Raw genomic sequence first — 12,638 nt, 5'->3', positions numbered from 1 at the left:
AAGATCTGAACACCAATACATTGAACTCAACTTCAGTTGTATCGAATTACCTTTCGATTTTATCAGCATATGCTTTACAATCGACCATTAGCCTACTAGGGAAGAGCACTTACAAACCAGACTAGTATCCTCCTGTCTAGACCATATAGCAATAAGAGTACCAAATTACCCATTAATGTCTTGCGTGATCAGCCAAACGTTAGCTGACCACTACTCCGTGGCATGTCTCTTATGTGGACGTTTGCCTCCGCCTAGAGATTAGAATAGAGAAAAAAATGATACTAATCAGCTGGAAATACAGATCTTTAACAGTAAAATATTTTATCAGTTGATTGCACAGTTTCACTTGGCTCAGCTAACTGTGGGATCCAATTAATCCATAGTTTCCGGAAACTTTTGTGAGCAGTTACGAAAGTTTGAGCGTTCAAGTACGTACGTCATAACTAAAAAATATAGAAAAAATCATTCCTGGTTTACGGCTGATATAATGAGAGCTATCCCTTACAGAGACTGGCTATGGAAAAGAAGCAGGCGTCATTCAATTAAGTCGGAAGAAGGGCAAGAAAGAGAGAAATAGAAAGAGCGAGAAATGCAATAAAATACGTAGAGAGAGAAAGAAAGAAGTGGAAGTAAACAGAAACAAAAAAGACAGAAAAAACGAAGGTGAGAGAAAGCGCAAAAACATTACACCATCTCCCGCTAAAGGAGACCATGAGGAAATGCGAAGCCGGAGCACTTGCACGATCCGTTCCGTTGGCGTTCACTGGGCATGCTACCGACCTCCGGCATGCTACCGAGCTCGCGTCGTGGAACGCGAAGAGGAACACTACTGGCGTCGTGTCTTCCCTCTAGCCTGGTTGTTAATTCTCATAGGGCAAGCGGGGAACGCGGTCGACAGCGTAGGAGAGGAGAGAGAAGGGGAGGGGGCGCGCATGCGCTGGCGCTCATCGCGACGGTGCGCAGGAGAGAATTTCGGCATGTCGAGCCCGCATTTCAGAAAAGTCAACCGAAGCAAGCGCTGGACAACGCGCGCAGCGCTCTACCCGCTTGACGGAGAGGAGACTAGAGGAGGAGAGTAGTGCATGCACCGCGAGAGCAGAAGCGAGAACGCAGGAGAAGCGCAAGCAGGTGCTGGGAGAGAAGTGGAGAGAGTAACGCGCAGCTGTTGGAGAGAGGAAAGGAGGAGATTTGCGCATGCGTAGTGTGAGTGCGGACGCCCAGTCAAAGGCCGCGGGACATACCCCAGAGCAAGAGATGATTCGCATCTAAAAAAAGACAGTGGAAGAAAGCAAGAGAAAAATAAAGAGAAACAAAGTAGTCCGACCAGCTCCGCACTTCCTTCAGGCTTGGCACCCGTAGGGCGAAGCTGTCTTAATTTTTTTTTAAAGTAAATTGTGATGATATCAAGACACGCATTCTTATGGGACACTTAAGTGGCAGAAAAAATTGTAAGAAAAACACACATATGTAACGAAGCATTGGATGAGCATCTTATTCTTACTAAAGCCACTTGCAGGTTGTGCTGTACCTTGTTTTCTGGTCATCGAGAAAACGAAAGATGCGAAAACGTATTCCTCGTGTTGTAGCGTTCATACCGATTCTTGCGTCTGAAATCCCGCAATCCTCTCGGTCTCGATATTGTACTGAAAGAGTGCGTTACCACAGCATACGTGCCACGCAAAAGGCAAACCACCCGCATGTCGTCTGGCGCACACGCTGTACCTAAGATATAAAACGGGTGAAAAAAAAAATGGGAGAAATCATGTAGTATAGCAAAAGAGAAATAAAAAAGACATCGGTGCAGGAACACTGTTCCTAGAGGTAGCTACTACGATGCGAAAAGTCACATGGTCCCTTCTTCTCAGTCGATGTATTAGGGAGCCTACACGAACGACCGGTCATGTAGGCTCCCTAGATGTATTTATCCTGCCTCGCCACCCTCCTAAAGCGTTGTGCACCTGGCGTGGTTTCGCACTGCTTCCAAGATCGGAGGCACCTTACCTGGTTTTGCACTGCCTCCGTGATCAGCCCACCTTTGGCCAAGCTACGATGTCATGTGATGACGGTGTAGGCTTATGCCACAGGAGCGAAGGAACGAGACGGCTGAACCAGAATCCACGCCAGCAGGGAACACGAGCCGTGGCTTCAGGAGCCACTGCGAAGCGCAGTCTGTTTTCTTCTCTTGAAGTCGCGCGCTCTCCGGTTTTGTTCACCACCCAAAGGAAGGCGCTACAGCGGCATTATGTGGCGTTACGTCACATGACGTCACGCCAGATTTTGAGACGTCATGACGACGACGCAAATTTTTGCGATCTGTGACGTCATGAAGGCGCCATATGATGACGCCATCACATGGCGTCATCATATGACTTTTTTGCACCACTCGTCCCCGACGCAACAGGACGCGGGACGCCGACGGTCGAATTTCGTGTCTAGTGAGCATAAAGGGCTTTCGCCTTTAAAAAACAATGCCTTCGACAGAATTGACGCGTCACACGAGTATAGAAAAGATAACAAGCCAGGCGTAATGAGAAACCGAGCCCGCCACGCAGCCTCGCAAGCGAGAAAAGAAAGATGCGACTGGGGATGTCGCAAGCAAGCTTTGGCTTCAAGCCGCAGGGAATGACCGCTGCTCGAAAGGAGACCGCGCGGAGCCGAAACACGCCTTTTCGGCCGAGGAGGAATGAGATAGAGGAGGAGGCAGAAAGGGAAGAGATGTCGTCCCGCGGTGTTTTCCCGGCCTTCCCCAGACTACTGGCTCGTCCTCCTTAGCCGCAGTCTCTTGATGGATGAAGACGGAGAGCCTCTTCACATCGTCTAGCGCGCACGGGCCTAGCGTCCACTTCGCGGCGTAGGATCTCGGCTGCTCGCTGGCTGCGCCCTTTCGGGAGCCACGTGCGTATAACATGTCGCACGCCAGTCAATATCCATATACCTCTTCCGGTTACTCTCAAGTTTTAATATAGGAGCTGTTGAAGCTTGTGCTTGGTTCGTGTGTCATTCGCCCAAAACTGCTCGAGTGGGTATGCACCATAAGAATTCGACAAGCCCCAGTGCCGAGTACAGCAGGTGCGAGGGGAAGCGAAGGAATTAGGAGGTAGAGAGCGGAGCGAAGGATAGTGATGGAGAGCGGCGGGGAAGGAGGTTGGAGCCACATGTTGGAGAGAGTCATCACCATCATCAGCCTGTCTACGCCCACAGCAGGGCAAAGGCCTCTCCCACGTTCCGCCAATCAACCCGGTCCTGTACTTTCTGCTGCCACGTTATACCTACAAACTTCCGTTTTTTGCGCTGTTCCCCTCAGTATCATGTACCAACTGGCCTTTCAAGAAACCCTTCTTAATCTCATCTACCCACCTAATTTTCTGTCTCCCCCTCACGCGTTTGCCATCTCTTGGAATCCAGTCAGTTACCCTTAATGACCACCGGTTATCCTGCCGACGTGCTACGTGCCCGGCCCATATCCGTTGGAGAGAGTAAAGCCTAGTAAAACGAGAAGTGCTGAGGCAAGAAGCCGGGAGGAGGATGGAGGCGAACGTTAAGCGAGAACTGTGCTCGCTGAAGTGTAGAGGAAGAGGAAAAGGCGGAGGAGAGGAGATGAGAAGTGGAGAGGAGGAGGAGACGAAATATATAAAGCGAAATAATATTATTTGGCGAAGTGGGTTTCAAACCCGGCACGGTCCGAAGGCGAGCGTCGTGACCACTCGGCTATCCGGCCATGGTAGCCAAAGAAGCATTTATGGGAACAATATGGCTGCGTTGCCATACGAGAGATAACGTGAAAAAGATAGAAAGAAATACAAAGAAAGATAGAAAGAATGAAAGGCAGAAAGAGAAAGAGATAGAAAGAAAGCACAGCGTAGCCATGTATATATATAGTAAAGGGTCCTGAAAGGGCATTTTAGGGTGAGGAAGAGAGAAAGAAGGAGGGAGGTGGATAAAGAATAGCATAGCCATGTATGCAACATAGCAAGGCGGTGAAAAGGAATGCGAGGGCGAGGAGCAGTAATGTGAGAGTGAGGAGCATGGAAAGGAGAAGGGGAAGCCCACCAGAGCCGCTGTTTCCACAGTCTTCGAACCACTAGTGCACAGCTTCCCCAATTGTTTTTTTTTCTCGTGCTTCACCTACATTCCCGTGCTTCACAGTTATTTACCACAGGCACGGAAGGCACACGCTGAGTGCTCTTGTGCTCGAGACGTCGCCCTACGCTATGCTCGATGATGTCTCAGCGACTAAGAAGACGACATCCCGATGCGGGATGCGTAAAGCAGCAACCCGTGTGTTCGAGTAAGCGACACGTGATTCGATGACGCAGGCTCACACGATACTTCCAGATCGTAATCAAATGTAGTAGAGAGATCTCGCACGCAAGGCAACGCGTATTGCAAAGGCCAAAATAACTAAGATATGTATCGCTGCTATGTATGCGTACGGTACGGGATTGGGAGAGGCAGCTTGTGCTGCTACTTTTTATGTTGGTGTCATAGAAGAAACAACATTGTACACAAGCCGACTTGCAGCAACTACTTCATGCCGTGTGTCAGTCCGTTACAATATAATTACGCGTGTGCAGCGAGTATTCATAATTTCGAAAAGGAATTTGGAAACAAAGCGCTTCTTTTTTACAGCACAGCTGCTATGGTCGACGTTTGCCGTGTGTCGTAGATAATTACCACTGTCATGAACCGGCAGGCGCTCATTCACCACCCAAGCACTCGGCACAGATGGTTAAGAAGAAAGACTTGCTGGATGATGATGATGAATCAATTTTTATTGAGCCCAAACTATATTGGTGGTGCACGCATGCATCAGTTCCCTAGTTGCGGGACCCATATGTTCCCAGCAGCTCCTCGCCCTTGTCCGTCAGTGCGAGCTGAGTCAGTAGGGCGCTTGAGCTTCGCGTTCAAGAGTAACGCGATCGCGTAACCGGGCCCCGTGCGCATCGCCTTCTTAACTGCTAGTCTCGCTTCGGATCTCGGAGCATGCCTCAAGCGTACCGTAAGAAAATGAACAACTGTGCGCGTAACACTGGCCGTTTTAAGCTATCCTAGAATGCCTACTTCAAGTACTGTTGCGAAGAGCCCACTACGCCATAATTCTTCATTTTTCGAATCAGCGAAGGGCCCACGGGTCCGTAAGGCAACACGCGAACCTACGCAGGGGCTCTCTTTGTCGATGCTTTTGCACCTGATGACAATAAAATATATCTGAGCGCTTAATAACGTGTCGGCCTTTAAAACACACACTCCTTGCTCAAATCACTTTTTTTGACGCCTGTCGCGATTCTACGCTTCTGCCAAGCAATACTTCATCCGTTAAGGAGACTCCTTTCACTCCAGGACATTCATATAGTGTTATATACAGCGACATAACACAGCACAATTGATCGTATGAGTCACAATCACGTAATGTCACACACAAGGTTTCAATACATCCAACAAACAACTCCACCCGAATGCTTAGGAGAGAACGTTGCGTTTGTTGGCAGGGACTAATCGCTGAAAAAGTAAGACGTGCATGTATGGACGCAACAGAACCGAAACAAACAACACAAGCTCCTGACTATCAACTCATCCAGATTTTCCAGGGGTGCTGCCATTCCTGAGCAGGCGCAGATAACTCGGATGTCTACTTTCTTTTCCGCCATAGTGCGACATTTCGGTTGGTAGTTGGAGTATGCGTTGTCAGCTTGCCTTCTCTGGTGCATGTCTTTGCACGCCTAACGTTTTTTCAGACACCTTCTGCATACTGTTCCTGTGCAGTCAACGCATTCTCCATTCTTCCACATTTCTTCCTGTGCATATTGAAGAATCTTGGTGCAACTTGGCATTGCCTCATTCACACGCACATTCTCACACGGAAGCACGCAAGAACACACCCCATAAACAGCGCTCACTACTGATTGTTTATTGTGCGTTACAGAACCCATATATACATACACGATGATCCGCAACTGCAAAGACCAACGATGAAGATCATGTGCGATGACCCAGCATGAGAAGCATAAGTAACGACCAACCACCGTATAAGTATATATGGGTTCTCTCACACACAATAAACAGTTGGTAGTGAGCGCTCTCTGTGCGGTGTGTTCGTGCGTGCTTGCGTGTGAGAATGTGCGCGTGAATGAGGGAATGCAAAGTTGCGCCAAGTTTCTTTAATATGACGAGTTACCAACTAGCCAACAGCAAATCATAAAAAGCCATTCTTCTAGTGCATATCCCCTCTTTTAGTTTTTCTTACAGCTCCTCTAGCATGCTCTGTTTTCTTCGTGCAAACGCCTCCTTATCCAAATCCTTCAGCACACACTATAACGCCCAACCACAGCTCACCACAATACCAACTACAGACGAGCCAGCGCGTTCTCCATCGTCCTCACAAAGCACCCTGCGGCCTCTGCCGCGAACAAAAGAGCCGTGGCCAATGGCGCATACTCCTAGGAGCGGCAGTTGTCAGTCCGGCTTCACTGCGGTCTGGGTCGATTGACTTTGAAATAGGTTTCTCGAGATCGCACTCGGGATTCCGGTCTCAACGAAGTTCGGCTGCCGAAAATAAAATGCCGCGCGGAGGAAAAAGTAAGGAGCAGCCGGACAGGCTTTGTGGGGTCGCACACTATCGAATTTACAATGTCAATCGCTTAGAAGCGCGGCTGCTCTGCCGGGTATACGTTACTCCAGACTTTGGAAATTTCTACTAGCGTAAACGATACGCTGTTGAGAGCAAAATAAAGCATGAAATCAGGGAGAGCATTGAAAAAAAACGACGTTAACGAAAGCAAAAAAAAAATCAGGACGGCCTTTGAAAAACAGTACTTTCGCATTTCAGTACCGTGAAATGAGCCAGGCCCTTCATCGGCCTCGTTGTTTTTGTAGGACCTGCAGAATAAGGAAGCTTGGCGACCTAATTAACAAAAGAGCGCGACATTTAATGGAGTTGTAGATTCAAAATATGTTTTAGAACTTAATTATTGCATTTGGACCGCGTCTAAGGCTTAAGAAATAATATTCGTCTGTTTTGCTTCAGTGCAGAAGGCTACAATATTTGAATACACATCCATGGCGTATATACTGTAAGCGCGACTAGCGGGTGACGATGGTGAGTTGTTAATTACGAGAAACTAGTTTAGCCCCACTGGTATCTGCAGGTAGGCTCAGGACAGCTTAATTCACACTTCGCTAACTCTCCTAAAATAACAAATACATGTCGACTTGTCGTGCGATTTGCGGAGATTAAAACTACGATTGCGAAACGTTAGAGCTACAGCTGTAAGCGACTTAACTCCTGATCATTAAAGGATCAGAGCTTGCCTAACTTGCTTGAACGAAAAAACTTATTTTCTGCATGCCGGCACACTTTGAAATCTAACCCAATCCCTTACGGGGCAGCCACACTCGCCGTCTTGCCGTATAAAACAGAAGAATTGCTTCAGTTTTCGCTTTGTTTAGCTTTGTTGAAAGCTATGTCTTCCTTGTAACAGTGTATATGTGTCTTTATAAATATAGCCATGATTTACGTTAATTAACATAATCTGTCCTTAAAGTGCATAAGTATTACGAAATATCCAAGGAATCAACATTGGGAGTTTGATTAACGTATTTGGAAGAAATGGGGACGATAGCGAGAACTAAGTACTTTAGTATGGGAGAGTTGTGAAATTGCCTAAAGTCGTCACACTAGCACAGGGTTTGATAAACAATTGAGTGCGACACTGTCCAGCGCTGGCTCGACGAGTTCGAATGCTCACGAAGAGAGCCCTCCCTCGCGAAAGTCTTGGTAAAGCGGGTACATTTCGTGTGAACAAGCGAAAGTACTATACGCTCGAACGTCGTGCTTCTTTAGTGCGCCTACTTCAATCTATTAAGAACATTTACACTCTAGCAGAGCAGCTGCTATTTTAACCCTTTCCCTATCGTTGACTAGTATAGTCGTCATGAGATTTCGTACCAAAATGACCGATGACGACTATACTCGTCATAGTTGTGTTTCTTGACGCGACATGTCCACGCTAGCCCGTGTTGTGCCATTTGCGTCTCGGCTTCCATTTTATGGCCATATTTTTATTGTATTGCCATACGGTGAAGTCATATTCAAGCTATGTGTTTACGCAATTAGTTAAATAAGAAATCCCACTGAACTGAAATAAGGGTGCCGTTTTATTCAGAAAAATAAAGCTCTACAGATTGTGCGGGAAAAAATTCCGGTAAATATTGCACAATTTTCTTCTTTTTTTCACGGTAGGGCAGGGGTTCAAAAAAAGTAAAAAGTGCATCATTCTCTCCATGCATTCAATCATAACCTACCATATTTTTCTTATTTCTGTTCAGATGGGAGAGACTGACTACGGCAGACAATGCGAGCCCGCTCAATCCCGTCGTCAGTGGAAGCTCGAGGTACGAGCCGACCGAAGGATCGCTGTTGATCCGCAAGGTAGACCCGCAGGATGCCGGAAAATACCTGTGCCTGGCCACCAATGCGGTGGGCGAGGAACGGGCCACCATCACGCTCGACGTGCGATGTGAGTTGTCTGCCTCCATCTATATGCCAGTCTTACGCTTCCACACTCGTCCATATAATCATCGATGTTCAGCCTTCTAGCGCTGCACTCGTAAAGGGTGGCGCACTCAAGAACACACCCATTACATGGCGTTGTTTTTTTAAGGAAAACTCAAAATCATTTTTGCCGCCTAGATTTTCAGCAAAACTGAAATGAAAACTGAAATCGGCAAACGGAATCTTCATTTCAGGCAGAAACTAGCGGAAAATAATGAATTTAATGCGCGTTTCACAAACTGCCGCGCGTAGCGGCAGCGTCGTGAACTAAAGGAGGCGACGTTTACCGTCACCGGAAACGAGGGCGCAAACCTTGCCCGCTGTCGCCCGCGTCTCTCAAACAGCCCCGATACTACTACGGTTCCTAGAACCACTACGATCGGCACCGGCAGAGAACAATGCTCCCGGGTAGGGTAAGGCCCCTAAAGGGTGGGGCACGTCTCAGCGCCTTTGTAGAAGGGGTGAGAGCGGGATGTAAAGGAAAGGTGGATAACGGGAAGTATAGCAGGACATGAATGCCTGCACCCTGCATCCGCCACGGGGCCACTTGACGTCACGACCTATCGATGCTCAGCCCCTATCGCGCTGGCGTTCAGCCGCCGCGAACTCACAATTTGTTAATCTGCGTAGAAAAGTTGATCATGTTTGACCAACTAGTCCATTGTCAAGTTTTTCTTATAGACAGCCTATGAAAAATACAGGCACCTGTTCAAAAATATGTGAAATAAATTCTTTTTATCGGAACACTCGCGTCTTCCCAATAATATTTCGATGTTTTCGTCATTTTTGCCTAATTTTGTTCAGTATCCCTTTAAGCTTTGTTCCTAGGGGCACTCGGGTGCTGCAACAGCAGGGAAGCCTGCCACAAGACTAGATCAGACTAGAAAACTTTAGCGCGCTACGACGGTCCAAATACAAATAATATAGTTTGACATCTGTGACGTTGCGGTGACATAAGAAATTAATTCATGTTGTTTTGTGAGCCCAAACCACGGTATGATTGATAATGAGGCACGCATTAGTGGCGGTCTCCGGATCGACCTTGAGTATAGGTGTAGTTAATACCCGACCGTTACCGCATCGTGCGTCCATCTGAATGGGCCGCCATACGGGAATCGAATCGGCAAGCTCGTGCTCAGCAGCGCGACGCGATTACCCACAAGCCGCCATGGGTGGTGTCACGACGTAAGTGGCACTGGCGTTTGAAAATATTGAACTTCAAAGTTAATTGTCTCTTGGGATAATAAACTCATTACCGCAAAATAAATAAAATTGTGCTTGAAAGTTATATCTAATATCCAAACTTACTTTTGCCTTTTTAGTGTTCCTTCGCAGAAATTCCATTTATTAGATGCGAAGCAGCTTTTGCTCGGGGCTGTGTTCGTCGTCGGTGGTGGCGTCCGCGCTCCACTGCGCATGTGTCTACTCTCTCTACCACTCTCCTCCTTTACGCAGGTGTTCGGTCGCCTTCTCTCCTTTCCTCCCCCGCGCTGCAGCCGCGGCGCAGCCTCTCCCCCCACGTGATGCAGCCGCGCCGCAGCCATATACAGCCTGTAACCCACTCTCTCCTCTCTCTCCCCCATTTCATGTTTATATAAACGCGCGCGCTAGGTCGGCTTCCGTCATTCTCGCTTCGCTCCCGTTCAGATGAGTTTTAACGTCAACGTTGGCGCCGCTCGTTCACTCGGCGTTAACGGAAAGCAACGCACAAACACAACGTAATGATAACACAAACACAACGTAATGATAACACAAACACTAAATACAAACCTCACACACTAACGGAAACGCCGAGTGAACGTAACGGAAACTTGGTGTGCGCCCCCAAAGCTGCTTCGCATCCCCTCATGGTTCCCTTGAGTGGGAGATGGTGTAATTTTTGCCGTTATTATTCCGCCCCTGTCGCAGCTCCCGTGGACGCGCGCCTAGTACCCGAAGTGCTCACAGCTCATGTTGGCCAGCCGGCATCCCTGCGTTGCGTGTCGGCGGGCCGACCCCCACCCCTGATCAGATGGTTCAAGGACGCTCAGGAGCTGCTGGACGATGGGGTGCGCGTTCGTCTGCTCGATGAACGGCACCTCATGCAACTGGCCACTGTGTCCACCCAGGACGGCGGCATATACCAGTGTCTGGCCTACAACGCTCTTGCACAGGCGCAGGCATCGGCGCAGCTCATCCTTGGAGGTGAGCCTGCAGTTTCGTCATTATGGACTGTAAACTGGGTCTTAAGGACAAGGTGCAACAAAAATGTAGTCAGCGTAGAAAGGTTAATTTAAGATCGCGCAGATATAGAGGAGCCTCCATCTGGACGTTTATTTTTTAAATGTGAGTGTATGCGTCCCGGAAAGTTCGCAAACATAACCAGTTTTTTAAAAAATCGAGCAAAAAAAAGAAGTCGCAGTTTCGCCGCAATACAGAAACAATGAATACGACAGCAACAAATTGGAATGCTATACAAAGTAAGCCTAGCAGCTAACTCCTTCAGGATCCGATCTCGCGTAACTCTACAAAAGGCTGGCGTAAGCGAGTACGGCCGCTCCAGGGAGCGAAGCGGTTTTCGTGCGGTCTGTCGCCTCAACGCGAAGTAAGCGGTGAGCGCACAACACGTACAAGTACAGGAGCCGGGTGCTAAACTTTGTCTAAAAAGCGCGCCAACCGCGCCCTTTTAATCAAAGTTCTCAGATGCGCCCGAAAGGCGGAACGCCCCCCCCCCCCCTTCCCACCCCGGCTTGCTTCTTCGCCCGACGGAGCCGAACGGTGCGTTTCATCACTGCTTCAGCCGCGCCCGCCTTCAGCCTTCGTTCGCTTGGTGAAACTTGCAGCGCACAAAGAAGGACACGGACGAAGAAAGTGGAAACAGGACAATGCGCTTCAGTTTCTTCGGCCATGTCCTTCTTTGTGAGCTGCAAGTTCCGCCATGTATCACCGCCAACAAGCCCATTCTTACATCCTTTCAGCTTATCTATTCCGACTTTATACGGAACATGACGGCGACCGCGAAGGCAAATGTACGTCTCAAGTGTCCACAAAATTGCTATCACAATAAAAAAACGCTATCAATTACCGTTCGCCAGAAGTGACGCGTGACAAAGGCTCGACCTAAACGCGCGGCTCCTGAATATGACCTCAGAGATGAGGGGCGCTGAAACGTCTCGCAGGCGGCGTGTCTTAATAGTGCACTTGTGACCTGCCCAGGAGATGTGAACTGCGTGCGGGAATTTTTCGATACATTTGTAGTGATTTGTTCTTTCCAGCATTTCTCTCCCTATGTTAAACGTAGTAGCAAAAGAGTAGCCAGAGCGCCTACGAGGCCCCAGCATCTCCTTACCCAGAGGTGTAAAATATATATATATTATATATATATATATATATATATATATAATATATATATATATATATATATATATATATATATATATATATATATATATACCGTCGTTGAACTTGCCTTTACGTTTTATTTTGCTTAATCTAAGCACTTATTCCGCGCAGACACCGCGCCAGTTCTATTGGAATCGCCCAAGGATTTCAAAGTGAAGCCCGGTGATTCGTTGCTCCTCAAGTGTGAAGCCACGGGTTCCCCAGCACCGAAGATAACGTGGAGCGTTGATGGCATTCCTGCTCGCCACATGAAATCCAGCAGGGTCAACATCAGCGAAGTATGTAAGCTTCATCCTTGTATGCGTACTAGACTGATCTTTGAGGAAGCAACCTGTTCGCGATCTAGCCGCTATAATAATGTACCGATACAACCGATCCTCTTTATCCGCCATACAGTGTTCCTCTCAATACGTGAGGCTCTTGCAGTAAGATAGTTGTGGCACCAAACCACACAGAACAATCACAGAAAGGCGGTGATTCATTTCTTTGCTGCTTCTAATAAACTACAACCTTGGTATTTAACATAGTTACAGTATTGCATATTAGAATACCCCGTCGCTGTTCTCACTGAAAAAAAAAAACATCAGTAAATCCTTACAAATATCCGCAAAAATAAATTCAAACACCATGCCACGTAGGATGGTACGAAAAAAATCACAGCATATCCACGTGGTGAATGATGATGAGTGGGGCGAAGCGAACTCGC

At 47.9% G+C, this 12,638-nt stretch overlaps 1 protein-coding gene across 1 annotated transcript in view; it reads left to right on the top strand.

The window, feature by feature from the left end:
- Positions 1 to 12,638, top strand: part of LOC119395016 (Down syndrome cell adhesion molecule-like protein Dscam2) — a 132,968-nt gene that overhangs the window by 27,687 nt on the left and 92,643 nt on the right. The window contains exons 6-8 of the mRNA XM_037662309.1: positions 8,326 to 8,516; positions 10,460 to 10,735; positions 12,044 to 12,210. Coding sequence (XP_037518237.1) covers positions 8,326 to 8,516; positions 10,460 to 10,735; positions 12,044 to 12,210 — 634 coding nt within the window. The remainder of the gene's footprint in view (positions 1 to 8,325; positions 8,517 to 10,459; positions 10,736 to 12,043; positions 12,211 to 12,638) is intronic.

Source organism: Rhipicephalus sanguineus, chromosome 5, assembly GCF_013339695.2.
Source record: "Rhipicephalus sanguineus isolate Rsan-2018 chromosome 5, BIME_Rsan_1.4, whole genome shotgun sequence".
In the NCBI taxonomy this organism is placed as follows: Eukaryota; Metazoa; Arthropoda; class Arachnida; order Ixodida; family Ixodidae; genus Rhipicephalus; species Rhipicephalus sanguineus.
The sequence above is the reverse complement of the archived record's forward strand: the minus strand, read 5'-3'. Positions and strand labels throughout refer to the sequence as shown.